The sequence below is a fragment of the Balaenoptera acutorostrata genome, chromosome 5 (assembly GCF_949987535.1).
Source record: "Balaenoptera acutorostrata chromosome 5, mBalAcu1.1, whole genome shotgun sequence".
Taxonomy (NCBI): domain Eukaryota; kingdom Metazoa; phylum Chordata; class Mammalia; order Artiodactyla; family Balaenopteridae; genus Balaenoptera; species Balaenoptera acutorostrata.
Window position 1 is genome coordinate 110,579,954 of NC_080068.1, and position 22,822 is coordinate 110,602,775.

The 22,822-nt window shown below is 33.5% G+C and overlaps 1 protein-coding gene across 6 annotated transcripts in view; it reads right to left on the reverse strand.

Annotated features, from left to right (window-relative positions):
- Positions 1-22,822, reverse strand: part of TBCK (TBC1 domain containing kinase) — a 251,876-nt gene that overhangs the window by 65,931 nt on the left and 163,123 nt on the right. For all 6 annotated transcript variants that reach the window (XR_451833.2, XM_057547348.1, XM_007190994.3 and 3 more), the window contains one exon: positions 16,830-17,005. Coding sequence is in view for 5 of the 6 variants with exons in the window: in XM_057547348.1 (XP_057403331.1) it covers positions 16,830-17,005 (176 nt within the window). In the remaining variant the exon portion in view is untranslated. The remainder of the gene's footprint in view (positions 1-16,829; positions 17,006-22,822) is intronic.

Sequence of the window (22,822 nt, forward strand, 5' to 3'; positions counted from 1 at the left end):
AAGGAAAAAGACAAGCCAATTCTACAATTCACATAGAAACATAGTGCCAAATGTATGACATAATTATAATTTTAATAACCTCTTGGTACTGGAAAAGAAACTGAAACAGATGAATATAACTGAAAACAGGATTTGGAAATGGATGTAAGTACATGTGGGAATCTAGTTTTCCATAAGAGGGTATATGAAACAGTGGAAACCATTTAGTTTGTTCAAGAAAACATTTTATTAATCTTAAACTAATTCAAATATCTATTTGATAAGCATAAAAGTTTAAAATATATTAATTAAATCAAGCCTGTCAAGACTCTTATCTATTCTTTGCTAGTGTTTGTTTTACTTAATTTCTGTAGAATTTAATAATAATCTATAATTCAGATAGATGTATTTTGAAACAATTCCAGTTTAGTTGCTCATTTTGGCTTTCGTGGGAAATGAAGAAAGAAATAACCTTTAGCAATGATTCTCTAGGAGATGTGAGAATGCTGCAGATAAAAGCTGCCTTTTCTTTTTTCATTATGTACCTTTATTTGTTAAATTCTGTGTTAGCACCTGTACAAATTGGGTTAACAAACTGAATTTTTAATAGTAGATTTATTTCTCATATAACAAGGCTTGTTTATTTATTTTGCATATTTTATAGGATATCCTGGGTGAATGGCTGACAAAAACAGGACATTTATATCCTGGGATTGTGAAAATCATTAGACTCACTGAATCCTGTATATAACATCAGTGTCTGTTGTTGCTAGCCCTTCTGTAGAATTGTGCCAGAATCCATTTCTCTTTAAATGCCATGGAATGTCATTGATACCTGAAATGACATCCCTGGACTTTGAGGTTGCATAAGAAAGATCTCAGTGGAAGACCCCAGATATTCATTAGCAGGTTGGAATTGTGCTATCTGTGCCCATTACTCTTCATGATGAAAATATATTCTATAGACTTACCCGTGAAAAAACACTGCTATTGGAGCTGTCTCAAATCAATACTGAACTAAATCAGCCTGCAAAGGAATAAAAACTGTCACCAGCATAGCCTTCCTATCGACTGCAATGCAGATATGCTAATGCTGTGTTAAAGCCTCTCCCTGATGTCTGTAGGGAAGTGTGCCGTGTCTCAGATCAGTCCAGCTGCTGGCTTGGGCCAATTCTAAGTAGCATTCTCTACCCTAAATCATGACAATTATTATTTTCACCAAAGATGACAAGAATTCTTATTTATTTTCTTTTTTGTTTTCCATCAAGAACTCCATCCCCAATACCCTCCTACCCCAAACTTCTAAACATCTCTCTTTTCCTTCCCAAGATCCAGCCCCTACCTCCGCCCCCCAAAATTGTTCTCAATACAGTACACTCTAGAAATCTAGTGCTCATTCAGTCATTATTTGATTCTTGTCTGGCTCTGGGCATTTTTTCTGCCCTTGTTTCACTTGCTGTATTAAGAGGGCACTGCTCCATTCAGAACAGATGATGCACACTGAAGTATCTACATTCAGAAAAGTGGCATTTACTAATTTGATGATTTAGCATAAGACCCAGGGATTTCTATAACTCAGAGGAAGACAGATCTTTAATATGCAACTGTGAATTTTGATTTCTCATACTTCACAAAAAAAGGATAGTAGTAAATGTTTAAAAATATAACGACAAGATATGTAATATGTAAATGTTTCAAGCTTCAGACTGCTGTAGTGAAACAATTTGATTTTTTAAATGAGAAAAAACATGAAGGGTCAATGAGAAAAAGCAATAAACGCACATCATTAATTTACATATTCTTGACCTGGAAATAAAGAATTACCCTTGAGTTATTTTGTTACATTTATTTATTTATACTCTGTTTCATTTAGCAAAGGATTTGAGATTTTGGTTCAGCCTACCCTTCCAAACAATTTTAATACATGTTTTTATCCCTTCCTGATACATTATTTCCATCTGCCAAAACAGTTTTCTGGTGCATTGAATTAAAGTACACCCCCAACTTGGAACTGATAGACTGTAGGAAAGGAAGTTTATATGCTAACTCTGGACTTGAGGGGCTCTGTTTTAAACAACAGTTGAGAATGGAAAATGAACAGCATGGTTGTAATGGGGGCAAGGCTGGGGCACTGCTGATCATCTCTTTCATTTGAACTGAAGATACATTCCCAGCCACCTTTCCTCATGTACCCTCAGTTAGCAAGATACTTTGAAAAGATGCAGTCCATACTACTATAAAATAAGGACTGTAAAAACCTCTCTATAACTGTAAAGCCCTTAACAAATTAAATTATCAAGTGCTTGGCATTTAGTAGGTGCTCAAAACAAATGTTTGCTGAATGAATAAAACAGTCAAAATTCTCTTAAAATGATGAGGAAAAAAGGAAAAGTAAAATTAAATGTTTTTTTTTTTAATCATTGTCTTCTCTTGATTTTTCCCTAATTCCTACCAATATTTCGCTTCTTTATATTTATTCTCTTGAAGCAAAATTGTTTATATTTTCAAGTTATCAGCAAGGAGAACAGTGTGTCACTTTCAATTCCTGATGCTTTCCATGTTATATGACAATTATGTTTATATCATACCTACTCATATATTAATACCCTGTAATTATTACTTGAATCACTACATAAATTCTGAGTTGATTCAATAGGGTTATTTTTACTGATTTCAAGAGAGAAAACATAAAGTATTAGTAGGAAACATAAGTTTTTTGAGTCCTAGATGAATTTCTCTACTTTATTTCTACATGAAAGGCCTTTGAAATTCCAGTGCTGTATGTTAGTACCATGGATTAAAAACTGCTCTCACAAAGCAGAACAAGCAGGGGTGGGATAGCCAGGGAGAGAGAGATTTATAAGAGGGCTGGCCATTGGCAGTAAAGACAAGAGAAGAGACTCAGAGACTGAGCAGGCTGAGATTGCTGAGTAGTGAAACAGGGGGTGATTTTGGTCCATGAAAGGAAAGTTAACTGGTCAAAAAGGTTAGACATAAATAACTATAAAACAAGTAATTAGTATAAAAAAATACAAACAAAAAATAAACGCAGAAAATGAAATAACACTATAACCATAAATATGAAGGTCTTATCATTGTGGTTCCCACCCCTCCCCCATGAAGAAACATTTCTGTTTAGATTCAAAAATGAGTCATGAGAAAACTATATGCACATATCACATTAAGAATCACCCAAGGACTTGAGTAAAAACATAGATTCCAGGCGCCAACCCTCGGAGACTGATTTAGTATATATGGGATGTCTGTGGAGCCTTTAATATGCATTTTCAACAAGTATTATAGAATACTTTGAAGACCACTTTTTAGATACATTGCCTCATAGGAAATAGAGTAAAACTCTGATTAACTGGAATTAACTTTTTGTTAATTCATTCAAAAATATTTATTGATTACTAGGTGTTATTTATTTATTGATAAGCCAGGCACAGTGATAGGTTTTGGGGATACAGTGGAGAACAAAAGATAAGTATAAAATATATAAGTATATAATTATCAATATAACGTATGCTATGAAGGAAAAGTAGGTAAAGCTAGCATGCCTGATGAGTAAAGAGTTGTGGCTTAATGCTTTATTCAACTGAGAGTAAACTAGTAAAACCTTATTTGTGGTAATTACTTCAACTAAATACATATATATTGAGAGCACACTATTTCTCGGGCATTGAATTAGGCCCTGGGGGTCCTTAACGTACCCACAAACTATCAGAAAAGAACGTATGTTATTATTTTATTTATTAAGAGGCTGTGATGTATCAGGAATTATACTAAGCAACAAGAACACGAAAACCAGTAAGATACAATTCTTACTCTTCAGAAATTTAGTTTAATAAAGGAAATGTAGGCAGCTATAGAGATCTTATTATGGAATTATGTAAAGGGTATTCCTAAAACTGGGAGAAATCTAAAGCACAGAAGAATAAGAAGGAAAGATACACTGATAGAAGAAGTTGATAAGGTAGGCAATGGAAAGATTTGTGCAGGGCCTTGTAGACCATGTTTAGAATTTTAAATTTTATTGTAAGGATAATGGGAAGAGTCTTGTCAAGATTTCTAGTTAAAAAAGATTATGCTGAGGGTGGGCCCAAATCCAATATGACTGGTGTCCTTATAAAAAGGGGAAATTTGGACATAGAGACAAACATGCACAGAGGGAAGATGATGTGAAGACATATAAAGGGAAGATGGCCATGTGACTGGAATGATGTATTTATAAGCCAAGGAACACTGGATTGTTGGCAAACACCAGAAATTAGAAGAGATAAAGGATTCTCTCCTTCAGCCAACAGAGAGAGCTTGGCCTTGCCAACACCTTGATTTTGGATTTTTAGCTTCTAGAAGTGTGAGACAATAAATTACTGTTGTTTTAAGTTAAAAAAAAATTAAAAAGATTATGGTAGCTGAAGTCTGAAGAAAGAGGAAGAAGAATGGATGCAGGAAATTGCAGGAAAGCAGATAAGAGATGATGGTAAACTTGACTAAAATGATGGTATCAGAAAGAGAAGTGAATAGATTTGTGAACAGGTTTTTCTGATTAACTGAATTCGGAAGGAGAGGCAGGAATCAAAGATGAATCTGCATACTGACCTGAACAAGTCAGGGAAGGAAAATGGTGATTACTGATACAGGGAACGCTGGAGGAGGAGCAGCATTAAGGGGAAAAGAAAATAAATTCAGTCTTAGACATGCTGAATTAGAGGTTACCTGTGAAACATCCAAGTGGAGTGTTGAGCAGGCATCGGATGTTGGTCTCCTAGAGCTAACAAGAGAAGCTTGAGCAGAAGCTAATAACTGGAAGCCATGGTCACTGTTTGATGGAAGTATACAAGACTGTCTAATATCCATCTTGTGAGGGAACAGAAGGAAGCCCACAAAGATCTCTGAGGAATGCTATATTTAATGACATGGAAGGGCAGGTGAAGATAGTGAAAGATACTGAGTGAAGGTAACAGAGAGGAAAGATGAAAACGAGAAGATTGGGGTGTACCAAAAATCCATGAAAGATTATGTTTGAAAAAAAAGAGAGATCAAGTGAGATCAGGGACTGAAAAGAGTAATTTGTGACTTTTGTCAGGGGAATGGAGAAAGTGGAATACAAAGTGAAGGGAGTGTAAGAAAAAGATAGGTGTCCTAAAGGGTACGTACATTCTGTGTGTGTGTGTGTGTGTGTGTATGTGTATGTATGTATACATAATAGAATAATACAGTCATGTAAAAACAAGCTATTGTAGATTGGTAATATTCTCTATCTTTAGATCTACATATAATTGAGACAACAATATGATATTGTTGAATTACTTATTCCTTTTCTAAGGATGTGGGGATATTTATCACCAAGAATTTAAGAATTTGTCTAGGAATTTTAATGCAGCTCTCAAGTGTAAATAGCTACCTGATAATAACTGAATAATCTGGCAACCTCATGATCATGCTAAATGGATCAAAATATAGTGACAGGCTATTATAAATGACTAGTAGAAGATAAATTATATATACAGAAAACAATCAGCTATACTATTAAACACAAAAGAATAACAAATAGTATAGATTTCAAAAATGGCAAGCCTTTATCTATTAAACTTCATTTTCCTTAATATGATGTTAATACATACAGCTTTTCCATATAATTTTAACCCAGCCAGTCCTAAGTGTCAGACTCTGACAGACTACTCAATGTGAAATGTTCACTTCCTTAACTTCAGAAACAAGTTCTCATTAGCTCTATCCAACCTGGAGGCGTTCTCTCTTTGACTAACAGAAGTAAAAACCTGACTTAGCTTAGAGACAGATCAAAGATATTCTCCCTCTGAGGATCAGTTCTGCTTAGGAATGACTGTTCATATCAAGATTCCTTTTTTAACATTAGATAGACTTCAGAAATCTTGCTGGAGTAGTTTTTGTCTTCTCAACCAACCACCGCATTTCTTGCCAAAGACTCAGATCTTCCCCTAGCTCCATTCTTCTCAGTATAAGGGCTCAGGATTAATTAAATCAACCTAAATTAGTAGAGTTTAAGGATATGCCTCCCTGGCTTTGCCACTTCTTTTGATCTTCTTTACCATATAATTTCACTCATATGTGGAATACAAACAAACCAAACCAAACCAAACCAAAACAAACATGCAGGTACAGAGAACAGAGTAGTAGTTACCAGAGGAAAGGGATAGGGGAGAGCAAAATGAGTAAAGGGGATCAACTGTATGGTGACAGATGGAAATTAAACTTTTGATGGTGAGTACACTGTAGTATATACAGAAGCTGAAATACAATGTTGTATACATGAAACTTACATAATGTTATAAACCAATGTTATTTAAAAAAAAAATGTCTTGGAAGGAATCACATGCACAAAAAATTTAAACCTGTGTTAAAATTTAAAAAAAAATGTGTTTAAAAGCAAGCAACAAGCTGGAAAAGTATGTACCAAAGGTATCAAAGTGTTAGTATTCTAACACTACACTACACATCAATAAAAATGCCTTCCAGTAGAAAAATGGACAAAGAATTATCTGAAGACAATTCACAGAAAAAGTATAACTGGTTAATAAACATAAGAAAAAATTTAAACTTGTTAGTAATAAAAGAAATGCATATGTAAATGAGATTTAAAAAACTTATCAAGTCAGCAAAAGAAGTTTAATTACAATGTCCAGTGTTGTGGAGGATATAGGGAACTATGCATTTTCATTTACTGTTGTTGGAGGTTTAACTGGTTTAAAATTCTTTTTCTGGAAAACCACCAACAATACATTAAATACCTTAAAAAAAAAGAGAGGTCACATAACTGCTTTTCCTTCTACCTTATTGTAAAAACATTTCAACTAATTTAAGAGCAGGTATATAGGTGATTGCATGAGTGTATATAAACGTGCACTAGGGAAAGAAAAGAAAATTACAAAAGTGCTCAATGACTATAGAGTAAGATATGTTGTATATTAATATATACATTTCAATGAATAAGAGAGAAAAACACAACACACTACTGATAAAGTTAACTTGCTTTAAGTAATCTTCTGAGTTTCCTCAACTCTAAAATAGGGATAAAAATACTTACTTCAGAGATTTGTTTAGGAACAAATAAAATACTGTACCTGAGTACCTGAAAACTATAAATCATTGTAGTGTTATTTTTAAATTGTTCAAACTATAAAAAACAGTGGTGTTATTATCAAGATGAAACTTTGTAGACTAGTATTTATAACAGACTTTCAGAAGCTACTCCAAATTAAAGAATACAAATGTATTTTTAAGTTTTCATGTACACTAAACTCATTTAATCTATACTTAAAGCATACCAGTAAATTGAGGATAATTCAATGAATGTTTTGTTTACTTTACAATAGTAAATGTAAACAGTTAACATTACATAAACAAAACAAAATTTAATTTACTTAATAAAATCCCAGACTAGTATTTGTGTTTATAAACAAGAATAATAATTCCTGCTTAGTCACAGTGCACATGCAACTAACTTATACCAGTCATCCATAAATTAATATGGTGATTAAAATTTAACAAAGAAATAGGTTAAAAATAAATCCAGTGCTGGCCAGTCTTTCTCTAAAATATATTCAGTTGTCAAAAAACCCATTTTATTCTATTCATCAGTTACATACCTTTATATATATATATATATATATATATATATATATATATATATATATATATATATATATATACACATATATATATATATGTGTGTGTATATATATATATATTACCCAGCCCCCCAATTAGCTGTGGTTAGAATCGTCAAGTAGAGTCTTAGCTATTTAAGGAAAAGTAGATGTGAAAGACGTTGGCACTAGATAAAATAATTCTTTTGGCAAGTTTGGGGATCAAAATAGTATTGAAACTAAGAGGTAAAGGTCAAAGTGAAATCTTAAACTGAAATTACTGAGGAAAAAATGCCTGAAAGATTCCTTCTTTGGCAAGCCAGCCTCCCTCTCCCTTACTCCCCTTACTGTTTGTAGTGACTTCTAAATGTAAAGTGATAGTAATAAAGCTAACATAGCTGAGGGGAAATAGAAGAATACCAGAACATCTCTTCTTTTGTACAAATTATTTAGATACAGAAGACTTTCAGAAAATTTTTGCATAGTTTCAAAGTTGAAACATTTAACCTTTAATTACTAAATGTGTGATAATGATTGTTATCATTTGTTTGAGTGCTAATATTATTATGTATCAGATACTGAATTAGGTGCTTAACAACCCTGCAAAGTAGGAATTATTATAATTATGCTCACTTTTACAAACAGGAAACTAGAGAGGTTATGTGAATTATTCAAGATTATAAAACCAAAAAGGAACAGGGTTGAAATTTGAAACTAAGTTCATCTAATAGCAAAGCTCATGCTTTTTCTACTACAGTCATCTGCTTCTGGGAATAAATATGATAGGCACATGGATAAATTAAATTTAAGTATAATTTTCTTCTCAGAGCTGTTTTCAAGCTTTGATTCTACAAGTCACAGAGTGCAGTTTATGTTTAAATTTACAAAAGCCATTTTATTTTTAAACATCTTTATTGAAGTATAAGTGCCTTACAATGGTGTGTTAGCTTCTGCTTTATAACAAAGTGAATCAGTTATACACATACAATATGTTCCCGTATCTCTTCCCTCTTGCATCTCCCTCCCTCCCACACTCCCCATCCCACCCCTCTAGGTGGTCACAAAGCACCGAGCTGATCTCCCTGTGCTATGTAAAAGCCATTTTTTAATCTGTTAATTTAATCTAACATAGAATATATAGTATGTAAATCTGAATTGTGATTATCCTAAATTTAATGAATATGCTTTTGTAAGGCATACGTACATAATTTTTTGTATCTACTTTCTATTATTCTAACATTTAAATCTGAACAAAGAAGACTTCAAATAAACAATACTAGGATGGAAAAGGGGAAAAAATTTGAGGTAAAATGTTAAAACAGGTAAAAATATTTTATATAAAGAATGGGCATAAATAGCCAGGTCATGGAAGCAACCTAAATGCCCATCAACAGACGAATGGATAAAGAAGTTGTGGTACATATATACGATGGAATATTATTCAGCCATAAAAAGGAACGAAATTGAGTCATTTGTTGAGACGTGGATGGATCTAGAGACTGTCATACAGAGTGAAGTAAGTCAGAAAGAGAAAAACAAATATCGTATGTTAATGCATGTATGTGGAACGTAGAAAAATGGTACAGATGAGCCAGTTTGCAGGGCAGAAGTTGAGACACAGATGTAGAGAATGGACATATGGACACCAAGGGGGGAAAACTGCGATGAGGTGGGGATGGTGATGTGCTGAATTGGGCGATTGGGATTGACATGTATACACTGATGTGTATAAAACTGATGCCTAATAAGAACCTGCAGTATAAAAAAACAAACAAAACAACTAATACTAAACTTTCATTGGGTTATTTGTATGGAAATATGTTAATATAAATGTTTCAGACATTACATGAAATTTCTAAAAATCTTATATTTGTATTTGTATGGAAATATGTATGGAAATATGTTAATATAAATGTTTCAGACATTACATGAAATTTCTAAAAATCTTGTATTTGTATGGAAATATGTATGAAAATATGTTAATATAAATGTTTCAGACATTACATGAAATTTCTAAAAATCTTATATTTGTATTTGTATGGAAATATGTATGGAAATATGTTAATATAAATGTTTCAGACATTACATGAAATTTCTAAAAATCTTATATTTGTATTTGTATGGAAATATGTATGGAAATATGTTAATATAAATGTTTCAGACATTACATGAAATTTCTAAAAATCTTATATTTGTATTTGTATGGAAATATGTATGGAAATATGTTAATATAAATGTTTCAGACATTACAGGAAACTTCTAAAAATCTTATATGTTCTGGTATAATGTTATAAGTAATAATCCTAGTTATTACTTTAAAATGTATATCTCAGAAATAACTAATTTTCTTGTCAACTGCATTATTATGAACTTTCATCAAATCTTTAACCATGGTCATTTTTAAGTCTTTTGTCATTTACAGACAGTTCTGGGTGTACTCTGATGATTTTGCAAATATGTTCCTATAAAAGAGTTTCATCTTCAAGAAATTCATGGAAAAGACTCTGACAAGTACAGGTTTCTGGTAACTGACTGTACTGCTGAACTGAATGAATAAGCATTTTCAGAACTCTAATGAAAAACTGATGAACTCATAAAACTGCTAACAAAAGATCAAGATGAAAAAAAAGAAATTAATTACATGGGACTGAGTGAACTGATGAGGATGAGTATAATTTTTGTGACTTTCTGTCTGAATTAAAAAAAAAAAATCCCACAAGGACTCAGAGGAAAAGAATATACAAATCAATTTTCACTGCAAAGTAAAGGAGCTGTTACAGTGGAGGATTACTGGACTGAATGTCAATATTATGACATAGTATAAGTGTGTTTCATGTTTGGTAATTGCAATCATTGTTGCTTTTGTTGTGGTCATCCATGTACAATGCTTGGTGTCAGTCTATCTATCTCTTGTAAAAATAAAATACAGTGTGTGTGTGTGGAAAAAAAAAAAAAAAAAAAAAAAAAAAAAAAGAATGGGCATAAAAACTTAGACAAAATAGATACTTTAAAAAGGATTGTAATAAAATCAGCATAGATAATAGATAATTTTCAAATGTGAACTTATAAAAAGTGACTCAAGAAGAATGGATAATCAAATATCTCCCTGGTTAAAAGGCATCAGACTCAGGTGGTTTTATAGACAAGTTTAAGTCAATCTATAAGAAACAGATAATTCCTCTTATACAAACTGATTAGACAGTCAAAACAGGGAGAGAGAAATAAAATCTTAAGATCAAAGACTGACAAGGATAGACAGGAAAAGAAAATTATAGATTTATCTCACCTATGAGCATAGATGCAGAAAGTCAATACTAACAAATAATAGCAAATTGAATATAGTCAGTATTACTTTTTTGTAGAGACCTAGTAGACTTTATCTCAGAAATGCAAGGACCATGCAATATCAAAATTTTTAATAATGTAAACATTATCAGATTAAAGGAGGAAAAAAGATGATCCTAATCAATCCTTATTAATAGAATATGAATTTGATAAAATTCAACACTCACTCAAGTACTCTTAATAATATAGAAGAAGGGAAATTCATTACTCAGAGTATTAATTTAAAAATAATATCAAACTTAATGGTGAAATTAGAAGGATTTTCATTAAATTCAGGTACAAAGAAATCTACCCGCTCTCATCACTTTTATTTTACTTTACTAGAGGTCCTACGCAATGCAATAAGACACACATACACATAAAATCAGAGATATAAAAGTAGTAACTAGCAAGAGATAAATGTATTCATATGTATAGTTGGTTGAATTAGCCATATAAACATCCAAGAGACTCTACAATCTACTAGATTTAAAAAGAGAATCAATTCCAAAACACTCGGTATTTACCCAAAGGAACTGAAAACTTATGTCCACACAAAAATGACACATAGATGTTAATAGCAGCATTATTTATAATAACTAAAACTTAGAAGCAACCAAGGTGTCCTTCAGTAGGTGAATGGTTAAATAAACTGTGGTACAACCAATGGACTATTATTCAGCACTAAAAAATGAGCTATCACGACATGGAGGAAACAACTATATGACATTCTGGAAAAGGCAAAACTATGGAGATAATAAAAAGATCAGTGTTTGTATCCTAGTGGTTGAGGGCGAAGGGGGATGAATAGGTAGAGCATAGTGGAATTTTAGGGCATTTATACTATAATGATGCATATATGTCATTTATATATTTGTTCAACCCCACAGAATGTACAGTACCAAGAGTGAACCCTAATGTAAACCTTGGACTTTGGGTGATGATACTGTGTTAATGTAGGTTCATCAATTGTAACAAATGTTCCACTCTGTGGGGGATGTAGATAATGGGGAGGCTATGCATGTGTGGGGCAGGGAGTATACGGGAAATCTCTGCACTTTCCACTCAATTTTGCTATAAACTTAAAACTACTTTGAAAAATAAAGTCTATTTTAAAAAAATCAAATGAGTTTGCTAACTATAAAATGAATGTAAAATAAACTAAGATCAAGCAGGAATAATCAACCAGAAAACATAATAGCTTAAAAGATATTATTCATAAAACTAACAAAATAATGTATTTAATTCTTATGGACATCTAGTAGAAATCTCTAAATCTACGTGTTCAAAACTGAGCACTTGATTTTTACCTTCCAACCTGCTCCTCCTATGGTCTTCCTTACATCAGCAAATGAGAACACCCAAAACACCATCCTTCTAGCCTCAGCCAAAAACTCTGGATTCATCCACGATTACTCTCTCTTTCGTACCTCACATTCAATGAGTCAGCAAAATCTGTTGGTTCTGCTTTCAAAATATACTTACTACCGTAATAGGGAAGAACAAATCTGACTCCATATTGGATCTGTTTCTTTTACTTTAACCTTTGTATTCTATTGCTTTTGCTGCAAGTTAAGAACGTTGCCTACAGCCTGAAATAAACAGGATAGCCCATTTTCAAGGCTCTGATCTTTAAAGGTATAACACTTTTTCCATTCACATAGAGATAAAAAGTTGCAGAACAGAGAATAACATTTGTCTTGTTGGAGGTTTACAGGAACATCATGACCTGACCTATGTGGACAGCGGTAAGAACAAAGGATTCCGACACCAAGAAGTTTGCAACAACCAACCACATCACCTCCCTTTTTAATATAAAAGAAGCCTGAATTCTAACTTGGGTAAGATGGTTCTTTGGGACATTAGTCCACCATCTTCTTGGTCAGCTGGCTTTCTGCATAAAGTCACTATCCCTTGCTCCAACAACTTGTCTCTTGATTTATTGGCCTGTTGTACGGGAGCAGTATGAGCTTGGACTCGGTAACACTACTTCTCATCACCTCTACTGCTACCCCTTGGTTCTAAGCCATCATAGCTTCGTCCTTAGTCTCCTGTTTTACCTTTGCCCCTCCTATTGTCTATTTTATGTATAGTAGCCAAAGTAACCCTTTTACATGTAAGTCTGATCCTGTCACCACTCTGCTTAAAATCTTCCAATGGCTTCTCATCTCATTTGGTATAAAGCCAAAGTATTAAGGTTACACAAGATCTGAACCACTGATCTCTGTAAATTTATGGCTTCCACACTCCTCTTCACTGATTCCATTCTATATATAGTATCCTTACTGTTCCCCTAACATACAAAGCATGTTACTACCTTGCACTTGCAAGATGGAATATTTTTTTCTCAAGAAATGTATATAACTCACTCTCTCACTTCCTTTAGGTTCTCTTCTCAAATGTTTCCTTATCAGCTAGATTTTCTTTGAGTCCCCCACATAAAATAGCAACTCTTCTCTAATGCTCTCCAGAATCCTCCTCCTTGGCATTCTCTATTGCCCTTCTTCATCTTCTCCTTTTAAAAATTGAAATATAGCTGGCATACAATATTATATTAGATGTGTACTAGACAGTGATTTGACATTTGCAGACATTATGAAATGATCACCACCATAAGTCTACTAACCATCTATCCCTATACAAAGTGATAATATTATTGACCATATTACTTATGCTGTGTATTACATCCCATGGCTTACTTATTTTATAACTGGAGGTCTGTATCTTTTAATCTTCTTCACCTATTTCACACACACCCTTCTGCCATCTCCTTGTCCTCAGGCAACCACCTGTTTGTTCTCTGTATTTATGAGTCTGGTTTCATTTTGTTTTGTTATTTGTTTGTTTTGTCTTTTAGATTCAACATACAAGCGAGATCACGTGATATCTGTCTTTCTCTGAGAAAGACAAATTTCTTTCAAATAAGATAAATTTCTTATTTCACTTACCAAAATAACCTCAAGCTTCATCCACGTTGCTGCAAATGGCAAGATTTCATTCTTTTTTATGGCTGAATAGTACTCTATGTGTGTGTGTAAGTATATACCACATTGTCTTTATTGATTTATCTATTGATGGACACTTAGGTTGCTTCCATATCTTGGCTATTGTAAATAGTGCTGCTATGAACACTGGTGTGTAGATATCTTTTCAAATTAATTTTGTTTTCTTCCGGTAAATACCCAGAAGTGAAACTGCTAGATCATATGGCAGTTATATTTTTAATTTTTTGAGGAACCTTTATATGGTTTTACATAGTGGCTGCACCAATTTACAATCCCACCAACAGTGCGTGCGGGTCTCCTTTTCTCCACATCCTTGCCAACAATTATCTGTTGTCTTTCTGATGACAGCAATTCTAACAGGTGTGAGTGGGTATTGAATTGTGGTTTTAATTTGCATTTCCCTGATGATTAGTCATGTTGATCATGTATCTGTTGGCCATCTGTATGTCTTCTTTGGAAAAATGTCTATTCAGGTCCCCTGCCCATTTCTTAACTGGGTTGTTTGTTCTTTTGATGTTGAGTTGTAGGAGTTCTTTGTATATTTTGGATAGTAACCTCTTACTGAATATATGGTTTGCAAATATCTTCTCCCACTCATTAGGCTATCTTTTCGTCTTATTGATAGTTTTCTTTGCTGTACAAAAGCTTTTAAGTTTGATGTAGTCCCATTTGTTTATCCTTATTCTTCTTTACTTTCCTCCATGGCACCTAAATGCCACTAAATGTCCAACAATACATGAATGGATCGGGCTTCCCTGGTGGCGCAGCGGTTGCGAGTCTGCCTGCTAATGAAGGGGACACGGGTTCGAGTCCTGGTCTGGGAGGATCCCACATGCCACGGAGCAACTGGGCCCGTGAGCCACAACTGCTGGGCCTGCGCGTCTGGAGCCTGTGCTCCGCAACAGGAGAGGCCACGATGGTGAGAGGCCCGTGCACCGCGATGAGGAGTGGCCCCCGCTTGCCACAACTGGAGAAAGCCCTCGCACAGAAACGAAGACCCAACACAGCCAAAAATAAATAAATTAATTAATAAAAAAAATACATGAATGGATAAAGAAAGTGTGGTGTATATGTATACAATGGAATATTACTCAGCCATTAAGAAAAAAAGAAATCTTGCCATTTGTGACAACATGGTTGATCCAGAGGATATTATGCTAAGTGAAATAAGTAGGACAGAGAAAGACAAGTACCACATGATCTCACTTACATGTGGAATCTAAAAAACACACTAATTGTTTACCTTTTTTGCTTATTGTCTGTATATCCTCCACTAAATGCAAATTCTATGAGGACAGGTACTCTTTTTTCACTGCTTTAGCCCCAGTAACTAGAATGGTATCTGTTTTATAGTATGTATTCAGACATATTGTTGAAAAATAATGCATTGGTTTTTATACTATTCATTATATTTTTCTTTATGGTTGAAATATATCATAAAAAAATGAAATAAATTCTAAAGAAAAGTGAACTAAAACTTGAATATTCTTCAGATAGCAACATTTCATGTAAATAATGTAGTATATTCTTCTCTTCCATTCTTAGTATTGTTGTTGATGGGGATAATATATCTGACTTATGAGTACACAGAAAAGTTAGTTGCTTTTTAAAATTTTTATTTATTTATTTATTTTTTATACAGCAGGTTCTTATTAGTTATCTATTTTATACCTATGAAAAGTTAGTTTTATATAACAAAGTTTTAGCAAATTGACTCAGAACTCTGAGACTTACCATAATTAGGAATATATAAAGCGACTTGGGGTTTAGTGACATTCAAACAAAAATTTAGTGACATTTTAAACAAAAATCTCATTTCAGACGAGGGTGTAAGGGAAAAGATTTAAAACCACTTAAATTTAAAATAAAGAGTGACTTTTCCTAGTAAAATTTTACTTTATCATAAAATGAAAGTCTCACATTACTTGAGTTGTCAATATTCCTTTTTTGAGCTTTTAAAATCAACTATCTCTCAATCTTTTTGTTTCACTCAGGAGTTAAAATGTAGTGGACAAATAGCATAGAATATGAGTGACATCAGTGAGAATGGCAGAGTAGGGATCTCAGAAAAGCTGCTCCTCCAAAACATAATGAGAATACTGGCAAAGATGATCAAAATGAACTTTTTAGAATTCTGGAAATTAAACAAAGGTCTGCAGCAATCTATGGAGTATAGTCAAAAGAAATACCTCTATTTCAGTAAGAATGTGAGTTCTGTGGTGCTTTAGTTTGCCCTACTCTCATTTCCTTCTCCTCAGCTCCACCTTAAAAACCAACAGTCTCACAAACCAGAAGTCTAGCAACCACTGGACAGGACAGAGTGGTTTTAGAGCTCCCAAAAAGTATCATTTCAGGGAATTATGATTATTTAACTTGTCTTCCAGTTCCCTAGAAACCTCTCCTCACAGTGTTTGCCTTTATTTGACCTGACTCAGAACCCTCTCTGTTCAAAGAGATTTTTCTCTGGAGGTATCTGTCAAAAAGAGTCAGCAGCAATTGTTTAATATTTCAGCTGTCTGAGGTGGCCATAACAGTTGGAGAAAATAATAAGCTGACAATAAAAATTAAAAACTAAAATTAAAAGCTGGGGAATGCAATGTCCATAGGGGGATTTGAAAGTGCTAACAGGATCCTGGGAATCTAGAACTCTGTCCATGCTAACATAGGATGTTTGCATGCATAGGAAAGACCTGAGAAGGCCTTAAGCTCTCACCTTTGGTTGACCTCAAGACCTGAAATAGTTGTATGAATACAATCACATATTAGAAGATAGTTATGTTAAAAAGACATAAGTGACAATACTATATGAACAATACTGATACTTAAGTATACTAATATAACATCCATCTTCTTTTAGAGTTTATGAATTAAATCAGCAATTACGTACCAGATCTGTTTTTGGAGGATCTGGACACTCAGTGGAGAAATAAGGTGTTGAACTTCTGACTCCACTGCTATCAGAAGTTGGCTTTGGAGGTTGAGCATGCTGTCTGTAAGTAGCACTTTTAGGAGTCCAACAAAACAGGTTGATTGATTCTCGCACACAACGTTCAATGTCAATTTCTAGATAGAAAAATTTAAAAAAAAAAGCAAACATAGAATTTGGATTGCTCTATTTATGTAAAGACCACCATTTTTCCTAAATATATATATACAAATATGGCTAAGATGATAACTAATTAGAAAAGATGTCAGTAAAAAAGTAATCTAGTTATTAATCAGCATATTTATGACTGGAATGGTAGAGGGTATCTGGTATTATTATGTAGATACATATACACATATATTTACATTTGTAAATATATACATACATTTTTATGTGTGGTTTTTGGGTATTATTATCTATATATAGATACACATACATATAGTATATGTGTTTATATATCTCAGTGTATCATTATTTAAACATTTAAATATAACACATCTCCTTATTAGAGAATCTTAACTTTGATAATATTTTCACTTTCTCAAATTAAAGGTTGGGTAGAAGGAAGGCTGGAATTTGGGAGTGGGCAAACGAAAGATTCAGAAGTTAATAGACATACTTTAAGTAAAGTGTAATGAAAGTTTCATTTCCATATATTAAAGATGATATAAAATAATCAGGGCAAAATTAATTAAAATATCAGGTCAGCATTTCTCCCCTTTTTAAAAAAGAATTTCTTGATTTAACTGCAAAAAAGTATAAGTGAGGTTTCATATAGACAGAAATTAAATGTACTCAATTAAAATAATAAAAAATACTTCCATAGAAGATTTCCCCTTCTTTCTCAGATTTGAAAGAAATTTAAACATCTTTGATACAGAGGTAATATACACAGGAAAGTTATTACAATGCCAAATTATTGTTTGTGTGTTTTGATAGGACTGTAACTCTTTAGGAGGTTAATATTCCTGATGGAGAGTAAGCTGTTATTCTACAGGGAAAGTGGAGCTATCATAGAAAAGCAGTAGAAATTCAAGAAGTTTACTAGGATGAAGGAGTTTATTAGCATGGACTAGCTTTTCCGTTTCTATATTCATAATATTAGTAAATGGCAGATATTATCATTTCCTCTGAAAAAGTCCAAGTGTGTCAGTTCAGATAAGCAATGGAGAAAAATATATTACAACCTTTACAAAGGGGTAAGGTCCCTATTTCTCTTTTTGAGATGAAGAGCTTATATATAAGGGGAAAAGGAAATAGACATTTAAGTTGATCCTGTGAATAGTGCATGAATCAGGCACTTATAGAATTATCTGCTTTTATAAGGTGGAAAACCCTTAGAGAAGGGCAGGGAAATGGACACTTAATGAGCATCTATTATGTGACAGGTGTTGTATACTTTCACTTAGCCCATTTAATTCTTACAGTGAATATTATAGACAGGTACTGCACTCCCCTCATTTCTGTTGAAGATGAAGAAACTAAGACATAAAGAAGCTAAGTGACTGAATGTGTTAAGTGTTTTTATTATGAGTAGAATATCTGAAGTTACTAAAGGGTTATAAGGCATCTTTCATTTCCCAATTTATTTAGATTTGGGAAACAATAGCCAGCAGGTCTAGAAAGACCAGTTACTCAATTAAACATTCCTTTGTCTGCTATTAGTGATGTTTGCCAACTTCACAGTTGGTTACTTCCATGGCTGCACAAAGAGGTCAGATTTCATCACCCCCATATGTTATTCCTAACATAAAATCTATGAAAGAGGTAAACATGTTTGGAGGAATGGACCTATTTATTTGAGAAATTGTCAATACAGTGAAATGCATTCTTTTAAAAAGTTCTGTAACATTATCAACTTGATATTCCACAAAGAGAAGAATACAGACACCAATGAGAAGAAAAATAAAAGTTCAAGATACGTTCCTCTACTCCACTTAAGATGGAAGAGATGTGCTCAATTCATTTTAGAACATTTCCAATTAATACGGTTAAGATAAAAATTTGCAGCTAAAGAGAGAAAACTTCGTCATCTTAAAAAAGTTTATCCACTTCACACTGTTTAATCTCCAAAGCAAAAGAATTTTGGACCATAAATTTTGCATCTGCAGGGCTCAAATCAGTTTGACATATCTGTCACCCATTAAAAGCTTGAAGTCAAGTTAATGATGCAGATCAGAGGTTGTAGTTCAGTCCTTAAATCACTGGCAATGGAAAAGTCATTTGTATCTGCTTCCAAAACACCCTACCAATACCATAAAAGGTTTACAGTGAATCTTGAGAATTTACTGGCATCCACCCCGATTTGAGCCTGATTATTACTACTGGCAGATATCCCATTCTCCACTCACTTGACCCATGTCAACTCTCCATCTCAAAATCCTTCCAAAGTACTTTATCATAACCAAAATATTATGAAAAGTACTTTATAAACTGTACATTAAAATATATAATTATTCTTTTGAAAATAATCTCTCATCCTAAAGCACTACTACTTTCTATCTTGCATTTTCATTTTGATACAATGTGTTTGTGAAAAAGTATGTACCCTGGATATGGTTTCTCAGGTTTGATGCCAAGCTCCATGAGGTACTTTGTGACTCAGAGAAATAATTTCTCTAAATCTCGTTTTCTTTATCCTCATCCATTACTATTGTTATCTCTCATAAATACTGAACTATTTTCAAAATGATAAAATGCAACTCATGATTCATTTGGGCAAGGGTAGGTAGAAAAGACAGCTCGCCTGAAGCCCTTCATTGCCTTGCTTTAATGACTATGAATTGCTTCCTAGATATAGTGAACAGCTGTTGACATGGCACTTCTCTTTACCATCATCTAGTTCCCTTTGGTTCTCCCCTACATTTGATCCCTAATTTGGGGGCTAAGATATTATTTTCTCTCTCTATATTTACTGCATCATTTTGGTGGAACACATTTTCTAGTAATTTCTAGGAAAGGATGCACAGAAGGCAAATTATTTTGGAATTGTCCGTGTCTTTTAATATATTTATTCTGCCTTTGACTGATAGTTAGGCTAGGCATAACATTCTAGGATTGATTTATTGTTCTACAGAGTTATGTTAAGGCAAGGGCTCCACTGTCTTTCTTCTGAGAAATTTGATGCAATCTTGATTTGAGATCACTTGTACATGATTTTCCACCTATCTGTAAATTTTTAGGATCCTGGTGTTCTGAAATTTCATAATGATACATGTAATTGTATATCACTTAATTGATGGTCTTTTTGTAATCCTTCAGTTATAGAAAAAGTTCTTGTTTGATGTCTGTAATAATTTCTTTCTCACTGTTTTTCCTCTTCTCTTTTCTTTCATTAGAAGAGTCCTGAACATCCTGTATAGATTTCCTAATAATTTTGCCTTTTCCTCTTACTTTCCATCTATATTTTGGTTCTACTCTCTGAGAGATTTCCTAAGCTTTATCATACACCTCTTTCATATAAAGCTCATTGCACTTCCACATCATTTTTAATTTCCAGTAAATCTTTTTTGTTGTTACTTAAAAATTTCTGATTTTTCATAGTTATCATATCTTCTCATAATTGTTTTTCTGAGGATATTCCTTTATTCAGTTGGTGCTGTTCTGTGTTTTTTAGCTGGAGGCTTCCCTAGAGGTTTGGTGATCTATGACTGCATATTTAAAAGAACAGCACTAAAAATCAGATTGCAAGTTTTGTTTATGTGGGTAGGGCTTCACTATAGGTAACTTGGGGACATGGTCATTTGTTAGAGGACCCCTATAAGTAAGGTATTTCTCTTTTTGGGAACTTTCCATCTTTCCAGAGGATAATTCTTTAATCTGTCTAAACTAATCTTTGCCAGCATTCTGGGAATTGACCGTGGATGAGCCTGGGGATTGTAACTATAAACATTTCCTCACTCTGGCTCTCTGCTATGCTACTGACTCTGTGTCTCAAGTCTCTGTGATTCTACTACTCCAAAAATGTACCTCCAAATTTACTGTATCTATGGTCATGTTTTGTAAAATTTGCAAAGGTAAAAATATCTAAACCACAATCAGTGAAAACTGTTGTCTTTACACCAATTTCCCCTCCATTACACTTCCTCTTGTGCTAGGCAACATAGTGGCTGTGGATACTTTGATATAACTAAGCTAAATTCGAGATGTATTTATTATGGTTTAATGGGTATTCTACTGTTATTTGAAGTCACTTAGGGGTATTGACATAGATTTTTCTCCTTGACCAGAGTCTAGTCAGGCTCCTCTAAGCCTTTTCTTGACTATGCCTCAACCTTGGCCTATAAAGACTTGAACAAAACCCTTAACATAGTTTATAGCAATTCAAGGTCACATCCCTCGGATTACCCTAATGCCCTATAAATGCCTGCCTGAGAAGAAAAAAAGGCTGCCAGAAGAATTTAGCATTTGTTCCAGTCAATACCTGAAGATAGGGTCCCTGTCTTCCAGCCTCTGTAGGAAGGTAGGAGCCTAACTTTGGTTAAGTGTCAGTTAGCAAAAGCAGATATATTTCACATGGACCAATGCCCCCCTTCACACTTTTTATAATTTTTCACTTCCCTGAATCTTCTAGTCTCCTCCTTCCCTATTCCCTCATTCTCCCTTTAAAATGCCCAGGCACCTCTGTACAAATTGAAGTTGAGTTCAATTCATGCTGGACTATTATTGCAACAGTGTATTACTGACTAAAACCTGTACTTACCACTTTAATGAGTGTCTAGCTTGTTTTTCTTTGACAGTATAGTAAAATTATTGCTAGCTCTAGGAATGACTGCCTGGAATACTCCCACCACCCACTATACAGGAGTAGAGGTCATAATGCAGTGTGAATGTGTTCTAGCAGTAAAAGTTTATGGGCAGGAGAAACATAGTTGACATGTACATAGCAAAAACCAGACTGAAAAATTCTTCCAAATATTAAACATGTGAAACTGTAAGCAGAGAATTAGATTCTCATTAAAAGAGAAATATTCTCCTTCTAGAAATATACTTCAATAATGCTACATATACAATTATAAGTGTACCATTAACTTTTTTTTCTTTTTTTGATAGGAACCTCACAAAAAATAGCATTTCTGTATTTACAGAAAACAAATTTGTAGCACTAAAACAAACAAAAGCAACACCTGTGCTGTCATATGTTTTATGCATTACTACTATAAATAATAAAAAACAAATTTCAACCAACCCTGCCAGTGAAAAGACAGATTATCTATTTTTTCTATAGAAAATATTGCATAATTATTGTTATACGAAGAGATGATCAATGAATATGAAGCAAAAGAGGAGGAAAAATATAGAGGTATGTCAGACATTTAATGAATAAAAATATTATGCTATTTTTCTGTTTTGTAATTTGTTGTGATCTCTTTGCTCACTCTAAATATTCTTTTAATAGCCTAATTTTGTATTGTAATTTATAACCTCTCCTTAAAGAGGGGCATCTGCCCACACTGCATAAGCTTCAGGCCACAAAATCTAGATCTGCCCCTATCTTCCAGTCTTCTGCTAGGTGGCAGAGGAATAGACTCTTGGCTAAGAGGGTGGGAGCAAAGATTTGTAGGGGTGAATGCAATGAAACTATTCCTTATGCATATATACATTCAACTGTTTCTTCTCTGGTTTTCTGCCTCATTTTTTCATTCACTTTCAATTTCTGAGACTTTTTGGTGCTCTGCATCAAGAACTGGCTTGCTTCCTTTTGGTATCCTCCTTTGCAGGAAGGTTTCAGTATTCTCTGATTTATTAAGTGAGTTACTACTGATGTAATTGCTTTCTATCTTCCAAATACTTGTTGACATTTCTTGTCTACTAGTCCTCTTTTTACACTCCCTTTGTTTTTAAAATTACTCTTTCTTCATTCCCTTACTGTCACTTTAGTGATGTTTCAGAAGGTAGCAGAGACAAACATGTATACAGTCTGTCATTCTAAACTGGAGAAGTTTCAAATTTTA